At 42.3% G+C, this 18,908-nt stretch overlaps 3 protein-coding genes across 6 annotated transcripts; 2 read left to right on the top strand and 1 right to left on the bottom strand.

Annotated features, from left to right (window-relative positions):
* Positions 1–9: 9 nt before the first annotated feature.
* On the top strand, positions 10–1,195 carry Prosbeta2 (Proteasome beta2 subunit). The gene is made up of 3 exons (XM_017164087.3): positions 10–179; positions 253–432; positions 500–1,195. Exons 1-3 carry the CDS (start codon positions 118–120, stop codon positions 1,077–1,079), a joined length of 822 nt encoding a protein of 273 aa, XP_017019576.1. The 5' UTR covers positions 10–117; the 3' UTR covers positions 1,080–1,195.
* Reck (Reversion-inducing-cysteine-rich protein with kazal motifs) lies at positions 1,181–15,694 on the bottom strand. Of its 4 annotated transcripts, none has more exons than XM_017164049.3 (8): positions 15,559–15,694; positions 12,608–13,045; positions 8,630–8,685; positions 5,075–5,189; positions 4,809–5,014; positions 4,595–4,736; positions 2,973–4,532; positions 1,181–2,913 (listed from the first exon to the last, which is right to left on the bottom strand). In XM_017164049.3, exons 2-8 carry the CDS (start codon positions 12,951–12,953, stop codon positions 2,105–2,107), a joined length of 3,234 nt encoding a protein of 1,077 aa, XP_017019538.1. In that variant the 5' UTR covers positions 12,954–13,045; positions 15,559–15,694; the 3' UTR covers positions 1,181–2,104. The 4 variants fall into 4 exon arrangements, with proteins under 4 accessions (XP_017019538.1, XP_017019537.1, XP_017019536.1 ...); XM_017164048.3 differs by having other exon boundaries at positions 15,495–15,694; XM_017164047.3 differs by having other exon boundaries at positions 12,608–13,198; positions 15,495–15,694.
* A 142-nt stretch (positions 15,695–15,836) lies between these two features.
* Positions 15,837–18,087, top strand: cin (Molybdenum cofactor synthesis protein cinnamon). Its single transcript, XM_017164106.3, has one exon. The coding sequence runs from the start codon at positions 15,929–15,931 to the stop codon at positions 17,759–17,761; it is 1,833 nt and encodes a 610-aa protein (XP_017019595.1). The 5' UTR covers positions 15,837–15,928; the 3' UTR covers positions 17,762–18,087.
* The last annotated feature ends 821 nt before the right edge of the window (positions 18,088–18,908 follow it).

The raw sequence follows: 18,908 nt of genomic DNA on the forward strand, positions 1-18,908 counted from the left end.
TTTTCAAGCCCGAGATACGGTCACACTGTACCAATTTTGTTTGTCATTCCGCTGGGCAAAAATTCATAAAACTTAACTTCATTTTGCGATTTTAGTTGAAAATAAAAAGCACAAATAATGGATTTGGATATTAACCGCGATATGCCCCGTGCCGGCTTCAACTTCGACAACTGCAAGCGGTGAGAAACGCCCGCGGCTTCCGGTAATCCTCAAGCGGCTTTTACTGACTTGCTCCTCTTGTCTCGCTTTCAGCAATGCGACTCTTCTGAAGGGGGGCTTCAAGCCGCCGACCACCACCAAGACGGGCACCACCATCGTGGGCATCATCTTCAAGGATGGCGTTATCCTTGGCGCCGACACCCGTGCCACCGAAGGTCCCATTGTCTCGGACAAGAATTGCGCCAAGATCCACTACTTGGCCAAGAATATATAGTGAGTTTCCAGATCACCCCGAGATAAGCAGTACCTCATATTTAACCCAAATCCCTCCCTCGTACAGCTGCTGTGGAGCCGGCACCGCTGCGGACACTGAGATGACCACCGATCTGATCTCCTCGCAGCTGGAGCTGCATCGCCTGGCCACAAAACGCGAGGTGCGCGTGGTGGCCGCCAATGTGATGCTGAAGCAGATGCTGTTCCGCTACCAGGGTCACATCAGTGCCGCCTTGGTGCTGGGCGGAGTGGACAAGACTGGCCCCCACATCTACTCCATCCATCCGCATGGTAGCTCCGACAAACTGCCCTATGCCACAATGGGATCTGGTTCGCTGGCCGCCATGAGCGTGTTCGAGAGCCGCTGGCGTCCCGATATGTCCGAGGAGGAGGGCAAGAAGCTGGTGCGCGATGCCATCGCCTCTGGTGTGTTCAACGATCTGGGCTCCGGCTCCAACATCGATCTGTGCGTCATCCGCAAGGGCAGCGTAGAGTATCTGCGCAACCATGAGTTGGCCAACAAGAAGGGCGAGCGGCAGTTGGACTACCGCTTCAAGCAAGGCGCCACACCCATTCTGCACACGAGCGTCAAGGATCTGCTCATCACCGAACGCGTCCAGGCGGTGGTGCCCATGGAGGTGTCTTAGAGGACACGGTTTTTTCTACATTTTCACGTACATTTATTATAACACACGAGCTCAGGGCTCGTCGGATCTGCTTGGAGTGGTTCAATAAAAGGAAGCCATGCTTCGAATAAAGTGAGTTTTTATTTTGGGTTTTATATTAGACTAGTGGTACTCCTAGACGGACGATGCTTTGGTCAATAATGAACACGTAACCAGGGATTGAAATAATTAATTCGTTTTTTTTTTCAGAAAAAAATAAATAATTTCAAATTCATAAGAATTAAATTAATTTTCCAGAGAAAAATAATCAATAGTAAAAGTAATTAATAATACATTTTTTAGTGAAAAAATGAATTTATTTTTCATGCATTTTGAAGAATAAATCTTGTTTTAAATTAATAAATTTTTCATTATTAATTATAAGCAATTATTAATTATTCTTCTCTGAAAAATAAATTATTAATAATTTTTTTTCTCTGAAAAATAAATAAAATAATTATTTTTGTGGAGACCAGGAATACTCCTCAATGGTATTGAGTTTTTAAAATTAAACATTTACAAAATTAAGCATAGCTAAGATACCTTAACCGATTTCGAATAGCTTTAAATAATGCCCATAAGTAAGCTACAAAATGTCTTACAAAAGAATGCTTTTTGCATAATTTTAGGTGACTTTTAATTACCTTTAAATTTATTTAAAATTGGTAACGACTTCTGTGGCATTCCTGATAGACTAGAAATTATAATCAACTTTAGAATGGTTCCCTAAAAATTATAGCATTACCATTGAGTGAAATTCCTCCTGCTCTATTAAGTAATTTAATCATTCCTGCACAAAAACTAAACTAATGATAAAGATAAAGGCTTCATCTGCCCCTTTCGAGCTTAACAATTAATTTTAGCTAATATCACAAGGTTTTAGAGGGGTCAATTCCTAACAAGTTGAAGGCACTTTCCATCTCCTTATACTAACCGATTAATTGGCACCAAGAATTCACTTGATTGAGTCAAATCATACAGGCTCCTCTGCTCCCTAACAGCCTAGCCTAAGCTAAGATTAATCTAAAAGCTAACAGAAGTAGGGGGAGCACCAACCACGTGGTGTGATAACCACTGCTGGCGGTTGCTCCATTTGGCGTGGGTTCTAGTAGGTGTGACACCGTCAGGCAGGATAACGCTAGATTCGTGGTGATCCTGGGTGATTGGGCGTTGATCAACGATGATATCTTCTCGGCCTCGCGGGCACAGGCCTCTAACTGGAGACGCGACGGTCGCTTGACACTGCTGGCTGGCACCAAGGCCACAAAGATGCCCACTTCCATGGTGAGGAACCCTGTCATCTGGCACTCGCTGACCTGAACCAGGCCATCCAGTTGCTGAAGCACTCCATGCAGGGTCAGCAACGTGGTGCTCTGCGCTCGCAGGCCATACATGGCGCGATCAAACTGCTTCCTGGAGTAAATGATACGAAAAGCTCCTCCAGCGCACAAAGGACAACAGGCGCCTGGGGGAACTATCAGCCGACAGTGCTTGGACACGGGAGCTGGACACACCACAGTTCGGCAGCGTCTGCCCATGTCGCTGGCCAGCAAACCGACCTCTCGACACCTTCCCACATAGTCAACCATCACGTATTCCGCGCGGGCAGCAAAGCTGCTCTTGTAGGTAACTCCATTGATGCCGCAAACTGGTGATGCTGAGGCAGCCGTCCTGCTGGATTGACAGGCAGACCAATAGGCTACCTGAGCCTGGGGATTAACTCGCAGCATGGCACAGGCATTCGGATAGGTGCGTCCTTGGGTGTCGCACACCTCACCCTGGTGGAAGGAGGAGCAGTTCGAGGCGGTGGCGTTGACTGTAAGGGAAAGAAATCTGTATAAACTCAGAATCCACAAAGTAAACTCCCCAACTTACCACACACATACTGCAAGCAAGGCCTCTGCATGCTGGCCAGGCACACCTTCCTCTTGTCCAGGCACTGAGTTCCCTGGGGACAACTATTTGGACCTGCTGCCTGGCAGGCATTCCGGGCATTGCAGGCCCCATAGACATAGTCCCCCTCCGGCATATGGCACTTGGCCACGCAGGCCGAGGGATAAGTATTCCCATTAGAGCCACAAACGGGAACATAGTGAGCAGGACAATTACACGGGAGACTGGTGTAACTGGAGTCTGCGAATCCCGGCAGGCGACACTGCTGCTTGGTGCAGGTGATCTCGCCGGCAAAGCAACTGCAAAGATTACATTCCAGGTAAAAGGAGGAGCCATGGCGATAGCTTCTGCCTCCTGGCAGGGTGCAATGGGCGTGACTGTAACTCGGTAGAGGTTGACACTGCTCCAGGCGACCTTGTAATCCGCAAGAGCAGACTATGTGCTCGGCCAGCGGCAACTGACCCACCTCTATTTTCTTGTGGTTACTCTTTCCCAGCCGCACATACGAGCCGAAGGGCACAAAGAACTTTGAATCCTGTCCCAGGTTACAGCCTGGTATGCAGGAATATCCTTGGTTTCCGCCCCGCTGCAGGATGCACACCTCGCTGCCGTTGCAGGGTTTCTTGGAGCATGGCGAGGTGATGCCCTGGGATTCCTCGGCAGTGGAATCCCCCGGCTTTAGGTAACCCTCCAGGGAAATACACGGCAATGGGTCATCTTCATCCTTTTCCTTCAGCCTTGAGCAGATATCCTTGGGTCTCTGATGCTGTCGCGTCCAGTCTAGGCACTCCTCCAGGAGCTCATGGCAATCCTCGCTGCAGATGCCATTGAAGAGATCCACACGAGTGCAGGGCCTGAGTTGGAGGGCACACACCAGAGCCTGCCACTTTTCCGGGGCACAGCGACTGGTGTTTTTGATGAAGAGCTCTTGTCCAAGGACCCTCACAGTTCCTCGCTGCTGTAATAGCTGCAGATCCTCTCGAGCCGCCGCATCGTGCTCAGGCGTGCAACTCCGGAAGAGTTCCGTCGGTCGGTTGTTGAAGTTGGAGCAGAAACTGAGACCCTGGCACCCCAATTCACATGGGGCATCCACACTGTCAATGCAGCGACGCAGGTTCCTCTCCCCTGGCTGATCCATGCACTCGTTCTCAAAGCTGGACCTTGCCTCCCACCAGTTGCTGGTGAAGATCTGGTTGCACAGACGCCGGCACTTGTGGCTGCTGGCCTGCTCGCAGCACTGCCTCTTAGCTGCATCCATTCCTAAATGATTGGGTTCACCCAGAGCTCCTCCCTTGCCTCCTAGGCGGGTGTGGGAGGGGGAACCCCCTGCTCCTCCAGATCCGCCTGGTACATACAGTTTCCCTGTGACCGTTAGAAAGCACTGCCAGAAGGGAAGTTGGGGGAGAGGAGAACCACATCCCGCCGCCTCTAGACGCGAGAAGATCACCTCACTTCGCTCCATCCTCGTGGCGTTCTGGCGAAGAAGATTGCGGCAGGTGTGCCGGCAGTGCTCCTTGTTGCTGTACTCACAGCAGGGTATATCTGTGAAAGGAGTTTGGGAATTACTTCATGATCAACAGTTTCATATTTCCGAGGAAACTTACACTGCTCAGCATTAGCCAGCGGAGTCATGTCCGTGTGGTTGTGGATGCACTGCACCACATCCAAGTTGCGCTCTCCACAGGCTCCATTTATGTCCACATGATCCTGGTTGTCATTCGAGGGCTCAAAAACAGCCCGACAGGCCTGGAAATATTTATTTCATTTTATTTAAATTTATTTCTTTAGTTAAGATTTATTTTTCATTTAATTTCCCACCTCAAGACACTCGGAAGTGCGCGCCTGACCGCAGCACTGATCCGCCGCCTCCTGGCGCTCCAGGCAGTCGTACAGCGTCTGCTCATCGCTACGCCGGCAGGTGTGCACAGGTGAGCGGCTGGAGGAGGCGCAGGCATTACGACAATGTGGCAGAACCCCAAATTGGCAGCAACGCCTGCCCGACCAGTCAGCACCACGGGACACCGCTGTAGGATGAGAATTAAATTGAGTAAAAGGAGTGGAAGAGTAGAGGTAGTGGCACTCACCATCGAGGGTCTGGTTAACGCAGGTCCAGAACTCCACCTGGTGGAGTTGACAATATTTGCGCAGTTCCTCGCGACTATCCCCAGTGCCGCCAGTGGCATATTCAACCAGAGATAACTGGAAAAAATATGCATAAATTGCCATAGACAACAAGTTATTAATCGCAATCAGACTTAATCATCGGCAAAGCGATTAACCCGCTCCTGACCCGCAACCTGTTGGGGTCTCAAGTGCTCTCAGAGGTCTGCAGTATTTCAATTTGAACACTTGAAAAAATGTCAGTAGAGAAAATGCATTTTAATGAAATCCTAGGAAATTATTCATTATATTTTGTATAGACTTCAATCTTCTTGCTAAGTTTTAATAATTATGTTCAGTTAACATTTTTAAATATTTTTAAACATTTTGTTGTACTTTAACCCATTTTCTCGTGAATGCCTGGGGTTAAACTGAGGGTCGAGAGTCTCAGGTTTGCAGTTTTGCTCTAAAAACATGCAGGTTGCATTTTTGTGCTGATTTCTTTTCCTTTTCTTAAATTTTTTGGGGTATTATGTTACATTTCTGAATGCTGTTCTGCTCCTGACACCATCATAAATAACATTTTACAGCCTTTTCTCTCTATCTCACTCTATCTCTCTGTCTGTCTCACACTCTCTATCGATAAAGAACCGGCCCAGGAAACTTCAATAACAAATTTCCAGGCTCATTCCCATTTCAAGTCTGAGGCGGGCATATCTGCCACAGTAATCTGAGTAAAGCGATGTCTATCCCAGATACTTCGTGTGCTTGTCGTCCTCAGAAACTTGTCTGGATCTTGAGCCTGGTGGCATTGCCATAAATACAAATTAACATAAACATCGGGGCGTGGATAGAAAGGGGTTTTAGGTAAAATTTTAAAAATAAGAACCTTTAAATTCAGGAAAACAAATTAGGAAATTAGTAGAATTTAAAAGGTTATATTGTTCTATTTTTAAAAGGTTTCACAAGATTCCTAAGGGTGAAAATATATAATAACCATGTCCCTCTACCCTGGCATACCTTAATTTCCCTTTCAACGCTGTTAATATCACCATTTATATGGGGTAATTGTAGTTGTCCGATTTAATTACATGTCTATATGGTAGTTCCTCCCTCTGAGTTTAAACCAAATTGCATGTTACCCTTTTACAGCTACGCCCCTGGTGGGTACGCACTTCTGTGGCATGTGTGTTCCTGGCTGAAATCCCCTCCTCGAGCTCAAAGCTCTCAGATCTCGGCTCTCGGCGTGTCTGTTGCAGTTTTGTTAATGAAGTGTCCGTGGCCATGTCACGCACTCCCACACACAACATAGTGGATAAATACAGGGCATCCCACCGGAATCCCGAGGACAACCTGCCCACCTAGGCACCGGGAATACCACCATCAAGATTACGGACCCTGCTGCAATTATCAGGCCTCCAGCCACAAAAGACTATTTTGTTAATAATAAAATGAGCGTAAATTTTCACTTATCTCGGCGAGATCGTCGTCGTACGTCTCGGGTTCGACTTTTCACACATTCAAGGAATAATTTTAGAGTGGGGGAGAGGAGTCAGGTATTAAAGGAGGGGGTCTCATATTTCTGATATTTCTACCATTTCTACGACACCCACTTGTAAAAAGCAATTCAAAAGTGGATTTAGGGGGAACGCCCATGGGAACCCAACCGGTCTCAGTCTTTCTGGGCATTATCCTGTTTGTCAGTTTCAATTTGGCCAAAAGATTTAATGCCTTCATTTGCATTTCTAAATGAAAAAATTGGCAAATCCCCCAGCCCACTTTCGGCTGAGAAAACTAATTGGTTTTGGGGGGAAAATTGTTATGATTACAAAGTTAAATGATGTCAGTGATTTGATTGCCGGCATTGCCTCTAACTAAAACGGGGGCTAGGAGCTGAGACCAGAGCCGACCAGGCTACCAACTAGACATACACACACAACCAACACACACTAGACACTCACTCTTCATAGACAACAAATTGATTTTCAGCCGGCTTGGGTTTTATGAATGACTTTGAGTGGCAAACTGGTTGGTCTGGCTCTTTATGAGCACTGGGAAAAAATGTTAAAATGTTTCCCTTTAATAAAAAATGTAAACAGAACCCTCTTAAAAATTTTTTAGTACTATTTTTAAAAATATTTTAAGTATATATTCATAGTTTCCTAAAGCATAATTTGGCTCCCTTCAATGAAAAGTTAAAAAAACCCATCTTAAACATTTTTTATCACTATGAAACTATTTTAAATAATATTTTAAATATATATTTATAGTTTCCAACTCTTCGACTTACATACATATTTTTTTCCTCTCAACTTTGTTTGATAATTTCTTAATTACTAGTTATTAATTCTTATGCAAAAAAAAACTATGGCAACAATGTGGTGGTTTTCTTCACTGCATTAGACTGTGCCTTTGGCCTGAGTTTGGCTTTTGAGCCGCAATTACTTGTTGACCAGTTTATGCTAATTAACAATGCAATTTGTACGGATTTTTCTCTCCTTTTGGGCACAAGGCTCTAGCTCAACGGATGTGGGGATATAAACACATTTAAAGTTCCACCGAAAAAACCTGTCATAATAATTCTCAATGGCTTTTCTTCGTGTGACAGTCCGTCGGATCAACGCTTATTGAATTCTAAATGCATATTACTTAGTATGCACCACCGATCGCACCATTCATAACGAGGCAAAAGGAAGAACCACGAGCACATTAAAATACCAGGAAATGCATCACTCTGGCTCGATCGGTAGTTTTCCACCTTATCGGCTTGTCCAATCTGTATCTGATCTGCTGTCCGAGGTGTTCATACTGCCCCGTAGATGGCTGGCTAGCTATGCCCCTGGCTGGCGTTTAATATTTATGACAGACACACATCATTTCCCTTCGAGTTGGCTTTGTACTCCGGCTTAGGCGCCTCGCAGCACCACCGTATAGGGTAAAAATAGTTATGAACGTAAATATTTTGATATATATTTTTATAAAAAAAAGGCTTAAGGAAATTTATAAAAATTATGTGAGATAAAAATTGTATATACTTTGATTTATTTAATGTTTTATAGGTTTACATAACACTTTTTGAAATGGTATGCAAGTTGCTTGGATTTTTTTATTATTATTATTTCAATAATTTCTTAAAATCTTCAACCATTGAAGGAAAAAAAGTAAAAATATTTATATTTATATATTGATATTGAAATTCTAAGATATTTTCGATATATATTGAATCATACCACTTCCTTTTATCGATTTTCCCGATATACCTTCCTATAATAATATTATTATTTATCATTCTATATTCTTTAAATATAATTATCCAAAAAATATTCCCAATTTTCTAACATAAATCTCCGTTTTTGTATATTTTTCACTTAATAAACTTGATAATTTAATGTCTTGTAATAAAACTTATGCCTCGAGCTGTAGATACCACCCGTTGCATCCACTGAAGCTGCACAATTCTTACGCATTTTTTGATATACGAGCAAATGCAAAGACGGACTTAAAGTTAAACCCCCTCTGTAACCGATCGTCATACTTACATTTTCGCATGCTGTGCGACATGAGCCGAAGACCTGATTGCAACATGTGAAGATATCTGCAAGAGACGCAAAACAAACAGAAAATGAGCATGTTTCGAGATTGAGGAAAACAACAAGTAAGTGAGCAAGAGTGCATCGTATCAGGGTTTAATGGCTTGGCTCACGCATTTTGACACCACTCAGTAAATTAAAATTTAAATAAATGCCACGGCGGAGGATCGTTAAAGGAGCAGCGCGATCAAGATCGCCACATGTGGGTCTGCAGATGCACTTCCTCTGGGCACAAATCACGATGCTCCTATAGAGGGGCGGGGATTCGGTTTTCGCACTAATTAGGTGGCAGGGTATCCGGCTTATCTACAAGTTTGCCTGGTGACTGATTACTTATTAAGCACTTATTGCTTGTTTTTCTCTTATTTTTTCCTCCCCTCATTGCTTTGGTTCATTTGGAAGATTGCTCATTGGGTGTTGGACTTTTCTGGCGAAAAGAAATGGGGAGATCTTGTGGTGGGATGCGGTCGGAGATGACAGCGTGATACGATGGATGAGTAAAGGGAAGATACTTAAAGGAATATCTATATATTTAGAGGATAGTAATATATATGAAGATATGTACATACAAGGAAATTATAAATATTTCTTACAAGTTAAAGCCTTTAAAAATATATTTTATATTTAATAAATGCTACCTAACACCAGGTATACCTGGTAATTGACATCATTCTGATTGCATTCCAGATTGAACAAGTAGATAAGCCACCAAGTCCTAGCGAGATGCATATGAATGAGTTTTTAGCTCGAAGAGATTGGTTAATCGTGGCTCGAATAATGTAATTAATTTTATACAAAGATCTCCTATAATCCCTTCTTCACCATCTCTAGCTGGAAGCGCTTCCCATGTCTGACATGTGCGACACATGTCCCCGATTCTCCGTGCTCCAATCTCCGGATCTCCCGGATCCGGGACGTGTGACAGGGCGCTGGTGGGGCCTGGGGGTTCAAAGAGTTTCGTTTGAGTGCGTGAAAAATTTGAGTTTTTGTCACTTGCGAATGGAATTGGGGGGCTACTGAACTTCACAGAAGATCAAAAGCAGTGCCCATTAATTAAGTGTGCAATTGCCAACGGAGGATCCGGCTAAGATCTCCCCCTTTTCTACTACCACGTATTTTTGGCCCAGCCATTTTCATTTCGGCCAAGCGTCTCCGTATAGTTTGGTTCTTTCTTTTTTAATTTTTCGTGTTTTTTTTTCTCTCGGGTTGAGTGACTAATTTTAGCGGAAATTTACTTTGAAGTCCACCGAAATAAATGTTGGCCGCGGCCTATGAACATTGATTTTGGGGAATATATGGATTCAGATATGCAAATGCGAATGCGAAATGTGTGACAAATGGCTTGGAAAATGCCATTTTGATTTGCCGGGCGTTGTGTTTTCATTCAACCCCATTCGATTTTATTCTAATTCTGATTCAGTTTTTTTCAGTTGCCATTTATTTATAAAACTGTTAATGTTTTCATTTGTGCTTGCTACTCTCCGGCATAGTGTGCCGTTGAGTGCTATTTTTATTATCTTAGTTTCAGTTTTAGTTGCAAAGTTGCGCAGTCTTTGGCGGTTTCTTTCTTTATTTGTTTTTTTTTTTACTGTGGCCAATGATCTAAGTTGGCTGTCAACGTACGAGAAATAATATTTTGAAATTATTAGGATTACTTTTAAATGCTTTAAAATATTTTAAACAACATTTTGTAATAATTAAAACTTGAAAATTTAAGTTGTTTGTTGTTTTGTCATGTTGATTTTATGAAAAAAGGATCTTTTTAAATTTTTCTTTAAAATCGAGACTTTTATAAAACCAAAAAACACTGCATATAGATTTTAAAAAATATATTATTATAAAATTATTTAATTTAAAATTATTAATAACCCATTTTAAAATTGTTTAGCAATATTTTGCAAATATCAAAACGTCAAATTCTAAGTTGTTTGCTGACTGGTCACGTTTTATTATAAAAAACGCATCTCCCTAAAGTTTTTTTCAAATTTGAAACTTTTAGAAAACCAAAAACACTTCTCCTTAATTTAAAATAATATATATTTATAGCATTTTTTAATTAAAAATTATTTATAACCCATTTATTAACCCGAATATCATCACATATATTCCCTATTCAAATCTGATTTCGCTTATAATTTTTCCCTGTATTATTTCATATCATAAAACAACTAATTTTGATCTCAAAGTGTATCTATCAAGTTGATGACTATTACAAATTTTTCTTTACCCCGAAGAGTCTATGGAATGGGGCGTCTTCTATAAATAAAAGAAATCCCCTGAATGGCGGTCTCCGATTCCGATTCGCTGGCTCATGTCAAGTGTCACAGCTGATTTGTCGCTGCAAAGTATTCCGACATTCGCGTAGATAGAGATACATACCTACGAGATACTTCCATCAGAAACCCAGTGAATGGCCGACCACCCGTTTGATTAACGTGAATGCAGCAGAAATGAGTGTTTAATGGGCCTTTTTTTTATAGACGCAACGCATCTAAAGACACAATCGAGGGTTATTTGTATGCAAAGCATTTCAAATGCCGCGCAAATCAAATGATTTCGGATGCACAACACCACTCGATGTGGACCCAAGGAATTTCCTTTTGCGAAAAGAGCCGGCGGCAATCAGTTAAGCAGCGCGGCGGCGACATATACGAGCAGGCCATAAAATTTCATTGGAAATCTAACACATTTATCATACACACACATCCCATTCCCCCTGCCAGTCCATAATTCACTCGGGCTTGGGAGTTAATAAAACAAGGCAGGGGAAAATCAACTGAGTAGGGAGGCGGCTCAGAGTCCAATTCGAAATCCCAAAGCCTTATGCTGGCGCCATCAGGCAGCAGCTGCCCAGCTTTGCCGCAATTTAAACTAATTTTTAACACAGTTCCAATTTATGCTTGATTCCAACACGCATTCGCCAGATACATTTACAGATACAGATACAGATAGAGATACACTTGTATCTGAAACAACAGTGGCATCATCATCAGCACTTTCAATTAAAACATTTCGCTCGCGAGCAGAAAGAAAATTATTGCTTTTGATTAAGTGAGTGGCTGCGGTTCGGAGAGAGGAGTGTGCTTCCATTTAAATGCAAATCCAAGTGGGCGGGGTTCGCGACTAGTATTTATATTCCTATAGCTATAGCTGACCAGCCCTAAAAATGCGGGTCTTAGGGGAGAGCATAACGTTGAAATATATCATATATGATAATGTGAAATAATTACATTTTTGGCTTCGATTATTAAGAGGAAAATTAAACAAATTAAACCAGGGGAATTTATAAAGACTGATAAGTTTTTATTATATGTGAAGATAGCTGTGAAATATGGCATATATTTTTCATAACATTTCATCAAAACAACTTGCAAATTACTGCATTTCATTAAAATAAAGATATACGAACGAGTAGCACACCTTTATAAATATGTTTTCTATCAATCAAACACGTATTTTTTACAGTCAATCAAATAAGTGTCAACTTGTCATTTATTATTATTACCTTTAGAGAATATTAAAGGGTATTCAAATACTGATTTTATTAAAAAACTGTGGCGATTTAGTTAAGAAAATATTATTTGAGAATTTTATATAATTTGTCAGCTTAATTTTAGAAAATATGTAATGCATATTAACTCTTTGATAGATGTTAGTATAAAATACGAACACAACCCTATTAAATCTATTTCTATCTAGAAAATCTGCAGGGAAATTTCTATAGAAAAGTACAATTTTTTGTGCAAAGTAATAATATTATATTCTATATATATTTTATTTATAAAAATTATAATTCAGTTTCCCAACTGAACCCTATCAAAGCCATTTGTCATACATGATTTTTTTTTCTCGCCCCTGATAAGCGGCTGCCTTTGAAGGGACCGCCAAGGGTCACTTTACTGGGTCACTACTTGCTTATCAACTCACCAGGCGATTCTCCGGATGATTTCACAGTTCCCAAAGCCGCCGTTTCGGAGCTATCGATGACCTCGCTGGTGTCCGCCTCCAACCAATCGTAGTCATCCGAGTCCAGGCTCACCGAAGATGCCTCAGTTGGTCGCCGGCTATTTTTCCTAGCTCCTCCTCCTCCTCCAGCCAGGTGACGCTGATGGTCCACCGAGGCATTGCTTTTGTTGGTTCGCCTTCGCACCTGACGCTCCGTGGAGTGCAGGTGATCGTTCTTGGTGCTCTGATTCTCCTCCAGCTGGCGAACAGCACTCACCACGCCAAAGGGCAGCAGGAGCAGCAGGATCGCCCAGCCAATCGGAAGCATTTTTATCACTATTTCCTTATGGATTTTCGCTCACTGATTCACTTGGTCCGTACTTTATGCCGATTGTGTTGAGTGCATTTTGTGCACACACACTGATAAGTCAATGCGATCAAAAGGAAATGGAAATGGGCATGAAAATGAGTGTGTCACAAGTGCAAGTCAAAGTTTCGCTGGGTTCAGCTACATGGCCAACGGGCATCCGTTCGATAACGCACAGTTTAAAAATATAAACAAATGGATTTTTCCTACACAGGGAAAAAGTTTATATATTTATGAAGTTTTTTATTAAGAAATTAGTCTAACAATTCAGTTACGTCCTTTCTAAGAGGGACCCTAGTTAAATATATTTTTATCTCGACTTTAAAGTTAATTAATCTTCTAAATGTTTTTAATTTTGTTAGTTTTTAAATTTATAAATTAATACATTTTTTACTGGTAAATAAGAATAAATAGGACTTTCAGCAATCACTGGATTTTTTGGTATCTCTTATGACCTCAAGAAGACCTGAAGAATCGCTTTGTCTAAATCAAAATTTTCCGATATTTTCATAATGTTTATTTTTTGAGTGTATATATTTATGAAGACTCTGCCTGCGATGCTCGTTACTAGATAGTGATTGGAAAAAAACACAGACAAATAATGAAAAACGATTAAAGTTAATGTTCTTTATGGCCGGGACAAGGGACTCTATTGATAGGGAGTTGGGCTATCTGCTGAAATATACATAAGACTGAGTGTGGAAACATTCGGATTCGGAGCACGCCTTCGCCTCCGCCTGCGCCACTTGTCCACTTGTCCACAAAGCTGTCACACAGTAATTAAGCCAATTGACCTCGCTTGGCCGGCAGGCAGTTTGGCAAAGCGTTCCTTCTTTTTCACAAAGCAAAGTGGCAAAGGCGAAGGCAAAGGGAAGGGCAAAGGCAACGGCAATGGCGACAACATTTTATTAAAAGTGAAAAAATATAAATAAATAATATCAAAAAGCGCCAGCAGTGGTAGCTGCTGCCGACAAACAAAGTGACACAAACGGAGGGGGTCGTGCACTAATGATGAGACTCGTTTCGGGTTGGGTACTTGAAGAACGCCCCTCGCCCAGACCCCAGCGCTTACTCTGTATTTTTCGCTTAGTGTCCTTGCAGTTTGCACTTTAAAAAAATGTCCTAGTACTTACTGCACAATTGTTTATTATTGTTTTATGAATTTAGACATTTTCTTCGACTAGAAAATAAACAAATAAATATTTTTAACACTTAAATAATAATAAAAAACTGTTATAATGAAATATAGAAGTGATAAAGTCTGCATTGAAGTATCATGTTCTTCCCTTTTGGTTCATTTAAACATTTTAAGCCACCGCTTTTTATTCAAAAACACCTAGAATATTACTCAAACCTTTACTAAATATTTTTTAATTTATTTTTTTAATACCCAGAGATTTTTTTAAACCCACAAACAATTTTTCTCACAATTATATGCATTGGATTTGGGGCTTTCTTTGCTTTTGCCAGTGCTTGTCGTCTGTGCTTGTGTCAAAGCGCATAGCAAAGCAAGCGGGCGGCGGCGGCGACAGTGAAAGCGAGAGAGGTTCTGTGGGGGAGGCAAAGTAAGTGGTGGGTGGTGCCCGGCTATCAGCGTTGAGTTGAGCGGTGACTGTGCTTTGATGTCTTTCTAATTGCATATTTTACAGCGCCAGGGAGTCGGCGCTCACACTCGCATCCCAGCCCGATGCAGTGCTGCTATCCTGCAAAAAGGATAGCACTTTCGGCGAGAGTGGAAAGTAGAGCTATTTGCTATGATGTGGATGCCTCTGCTACCGCACCGACCCCCGCCCCCCCATGGGGCCCGCCCGCTCAAAGACGCTGTCATCCAAAGTGGACCAGGACCTGGTTGGTTTGTCAACTTCAGCGTCAACGTCAGACGAGTGTCTGGGTAGGAGGGAGTCCTGAGTATGAGTAGGAGAACGAGTGCGAGAACACAAAGGCTAAGACAAAGGCGGCATGTTCAAAAACTAGACAAATATTAACTCATATGCAGCTTGAGGTTGGGCGGGGATTGGATGCCTTTGTCTTTGCAGAACTACAGGCCAGCTTCCCATAGGTAGAACTTGGCTAAGATAGGTTTAGGCTTTGAAGTTAATTTAAAGTAAATTTTGCAAATGTTCCCTAAGAAAAAAAATACATCTTCTTTCAGGAAAAGTCACAACTGCTATTAGAAATAAAATAATAATAGTTTTCATCAGTAATTTTATATTATCATTATTAATTTCTGAATTCTGGCAATTTCCTTTGATAAAAATAACACAAAAAATAGATAACTATTTCTTTCTTTTATATTTAAGTTTTTTTGTCCCCAAAATCCTTGTTATTTTTACGGAAGCTCCACTGTTTCTTCTGATTGTGGCTGAAACTCCTCTTTGATTGCAATGGGAGAACGATATGCATCACACAGAAAATGGCGCCACTTTGGCCAAAGGGATGCAAAAGGAGCCGCAAAGGACTCCACAACAACTACACCCACAAATTGCACTTGCACACACACACCTATACACCGGATAATCACTTTGATTTGTTTGCCGGGTTCACTGAGCTTTTATAGTAATCTCACATTTTAGTTAAATTTTCTTTTTATAATTTCAACTGACTGTTATTTAGTTTCACTTTATCTCAGTTAAATTATATATTTTAATTCACGTTTAAAAAACTTTACGCGCCGCATTTAAAAGACGTTCCGCGGCACAACCGCTTCCGTTGAAATTTTGGAGCAGAATGTTTGAACCAGGGTGGGGGCGCCGATAACAAGCTGCCGATGCAATCGATAATAATACATCGATGTGGGGAAAATATCAATCGATGAACCGATAGTATTATCGATAGCTGTTTTACCACCCCTAGTAGCCGGCAAAGTTTGCGTGCTAATTCATTTTATTTAATTATTTCATTTACGCTCGCCACTTGACAGTAATGCCCATTACGTAATGGAGGCTATTACCTTTGGAGTTCTGACCATCAGTGACACCTGTTACCAGGCGCCGGCGAAGGACAAAAGCGGCCCAAAGCTGGTGAGGCTCATTGGCGAGACCTTCCAGAATGCCGAAGTGATTGCCAGCATTGTGCCAGACGAGCAGGAGCTCATCCAGAGGGAGCTGCGCAAGTGGATTGCTCGGGAGGATCTGCGGGTGATCCTGACCACCGGCGGGACTGGTTTTGCCCCGCGCGATGTGACCCCAGAGGCCACAAAGCCGCTGCTGGAGAAGGAGTGCCCCCAACTGGCCCTGGTTATTGCCCTAGGATCGCTGCAGAAAACCAAATTTGCGGCCCTTTCCCGGGGAGTCTGTGGCATTGCTGGAAACACGCTGATCCTTAACTTTCCGGGCAGCGAAAAGGCCGTGACCGAGTGCTTTGAGGCTGTCAGCGAGCTGCTGCCACATGCCGTTCATCTTATCGGTGACGAGGTGGCTTTGGTAAGGAAAATTCATGCGGAAGTCCAGGGAACCCCAACGCAATCCGCATCTACAGTCATCGCACGCACAGCCCATGTGTGTCCCCACAAGACGGGAGCTGGCAGCGACTCGGATCGCAATTCTCCCTTTCCCATGTTGCCCGTCCAAGAGGTGCTCTCCATTATCTTTGACACGGTGAAGAGGACCAGCGATCTGGAGAAGCTACTGTGGCAGCAGACTTCGCCGGTGAACATACCGCCCTTCAGGGCTTCCATCAAGGATGGCTATGCCATGAAGTCAACGGGATTCTCTGGAACCAAGCGCGTCGTGGGATACATAGCTGCTGGATCTGCACCTAATCCTAGTCCTCTGGCGGAGGATGAGTGTTTCAAGATAAACACAGGAGCACCGTTGCCTCTGGAGGCGGATTGTGTGGTGCAGGTGGAAGACACCAAGTTGCTGCAGCGGGACAAGCACGGTCAGGAGAGCCTGGTGGACATTCTGGTGGAGCCACAGGCCGGCCTGGATGTGCGGGCCATTGGCCATGATCTGAGCACCCAGGATCGCATCTTCCCCTTTCCAGATGCCTCTCCTGTAGTGGTCAAATCCCTACTGGCCTCCGTGGGCAAGCGGTCGTCTGTGCGACGCCCCAAGGTGGCCATAGTGTCCACCGGCAGTGAGCTGTTGGCTCCGCATGATCAGCCTGTGGCGGGCAAGATCTACGACTCGAATACCACCATGTTGGAGGAGCTGCTGCTGTACTTTGGCTTCGATTGCATCCAAACCACCGTGCTGAGCGATAGCTTTGATGAAACCAAGCTGGCTTTGGTGAATCTATTCGAGACGGTGGACTTTGTCATCTGCAGCGGTGGTGTATCCATGGGCGACAAGGACTTTGTGAAGCCTGTGCTGGAGCATCTTCAGTTCAAGCTGCACTGCGGCCGGGTCAACATGAAGCCCGGCAAGCCCATGACCTTTGCCAGCCGGGAACAGAAGTACTTCTTTGGTTTGCCCGGGAATCCCGTCTCTGCTTTTGTCACATTCCATCTGTTTGCCCTGCCCGCCATCCGCTGGGCAGCTGGCTGGGATCGTAGCAAGTGCACCCTGCCCGTACTCCAAGTGAAGCTGTTAAATGAGCTGCCTTTGGATGGCCGTCCGGAGTACGTGCGCGCCTCAGTGGTTTCCAAAAATGGTGAACTCCAGGCCAGAATCGTCGGAGATCAAATCAGCAGCCGCTTGCAGAGCATCGTCGGCGCTGATGTGCTCCTTCATTTGCCGGGACGCACCTCGGAGCGGACGTCAGCTAGAGCAGGCGAGGTTTTTTCGGCCTCTGTACTACGCTACGACTTTATCTCCAAGTACGAGTGAGATCATGACAATACGATGCTAAAAAACTGGTGCTGGGACCCCTCGAATGTTAGAAAGACATGACAAGATGCCTTCCTAGATTAGCACAAAAAATTTATTGTTTCATCATATGTCGCAACCATGAAGTCTAGAGTGTTCAAAACACTTCAGTGCTTATCAGAGCGAGGCATATGTATGTACTATAGATTTTTTTATTTATCTATAAGTACACATAATACCTATACATACATATAAGTATGCTTCTACACGATGTTATCTGATTTTTATGCAACATGTTGCACTGATTTTTACTAAAGTTTATTAAAGAAACAATTATTATCAGCTAACTGCTACGTATTTATACTTCTGGGTGGGCTTAAAATTGAATCTATCATGAGATTGAATGCGAATTTATAAGATATGTACTGGAAGTTAGTTCTTGGAGACTACAAATAAATAATTAATAATCATTTCTTCCATTGTAGGATTAGAAAATTAAATTTTAAAATGTATTAAATTCAAAATTAAGCAATTTTTACTTTGTAAAACGATTCTACTATGATTTTCTATACATTTTTCAGTCAGAAAATGATTATATTTATCTAAAACTAGAGTAATTTAAAGCCAAAACAGCCTGGATTTTAATTAAAATTCAAAAAATGTATTAATAAATTACGGCTGCCATATTTGTTATTTATTAAATTTACATTTACAATTTAAATCCAACCGTCAAGTGTTGGCAACCCTACACTGCTTGTATAGAACTGCTTTGCCACAGAGTTGCCACAATTTTTGAACACTCCAACTACACTGAAATTTCCGTTTCCGTTTCCAATCAGAATTTACAAAATATAATGTTCTTAGAGTTAATTTATTTTTAATATTGTTTATATCATTTTAATTATTTTCATTTTGATGGTTTTGGTTTCGAAATGGTTGTTTTGGAATATTTTCCTGGCTTTGGTAAAGAAAATTTTAAATAAATGTAAAATTATTAACAATTAAAAAAATCGAAAAAGTCAATAAGTACTATTTGGTTATTTTTCTTTTGTTTTTAGTTTATTTATTTCCGAATAATTTAAATTCACATACATATAAGTTTACATATACATTTTCATTCATATGAATATAGGTTGTTCTGTAGTTCTGTATGTGTATATTTATATTT

Source organism: Drosophila kikkawai, chromosome 3L, assembly GCF_030179895.1.
Source record: "Drosophila kikkawai strain 14028-0561.14 chromosome 3L, DkikHiC1v2, whole genome shotgun sequence".
In the NCBI taxonomy this organism is placed as follows: domain Eukaryota; kingdom Metazoa; phylum Arthropoda; class Insecta; order Diptera; family Drosophilidae; genus Drosophila; species Drosophila kikkawai.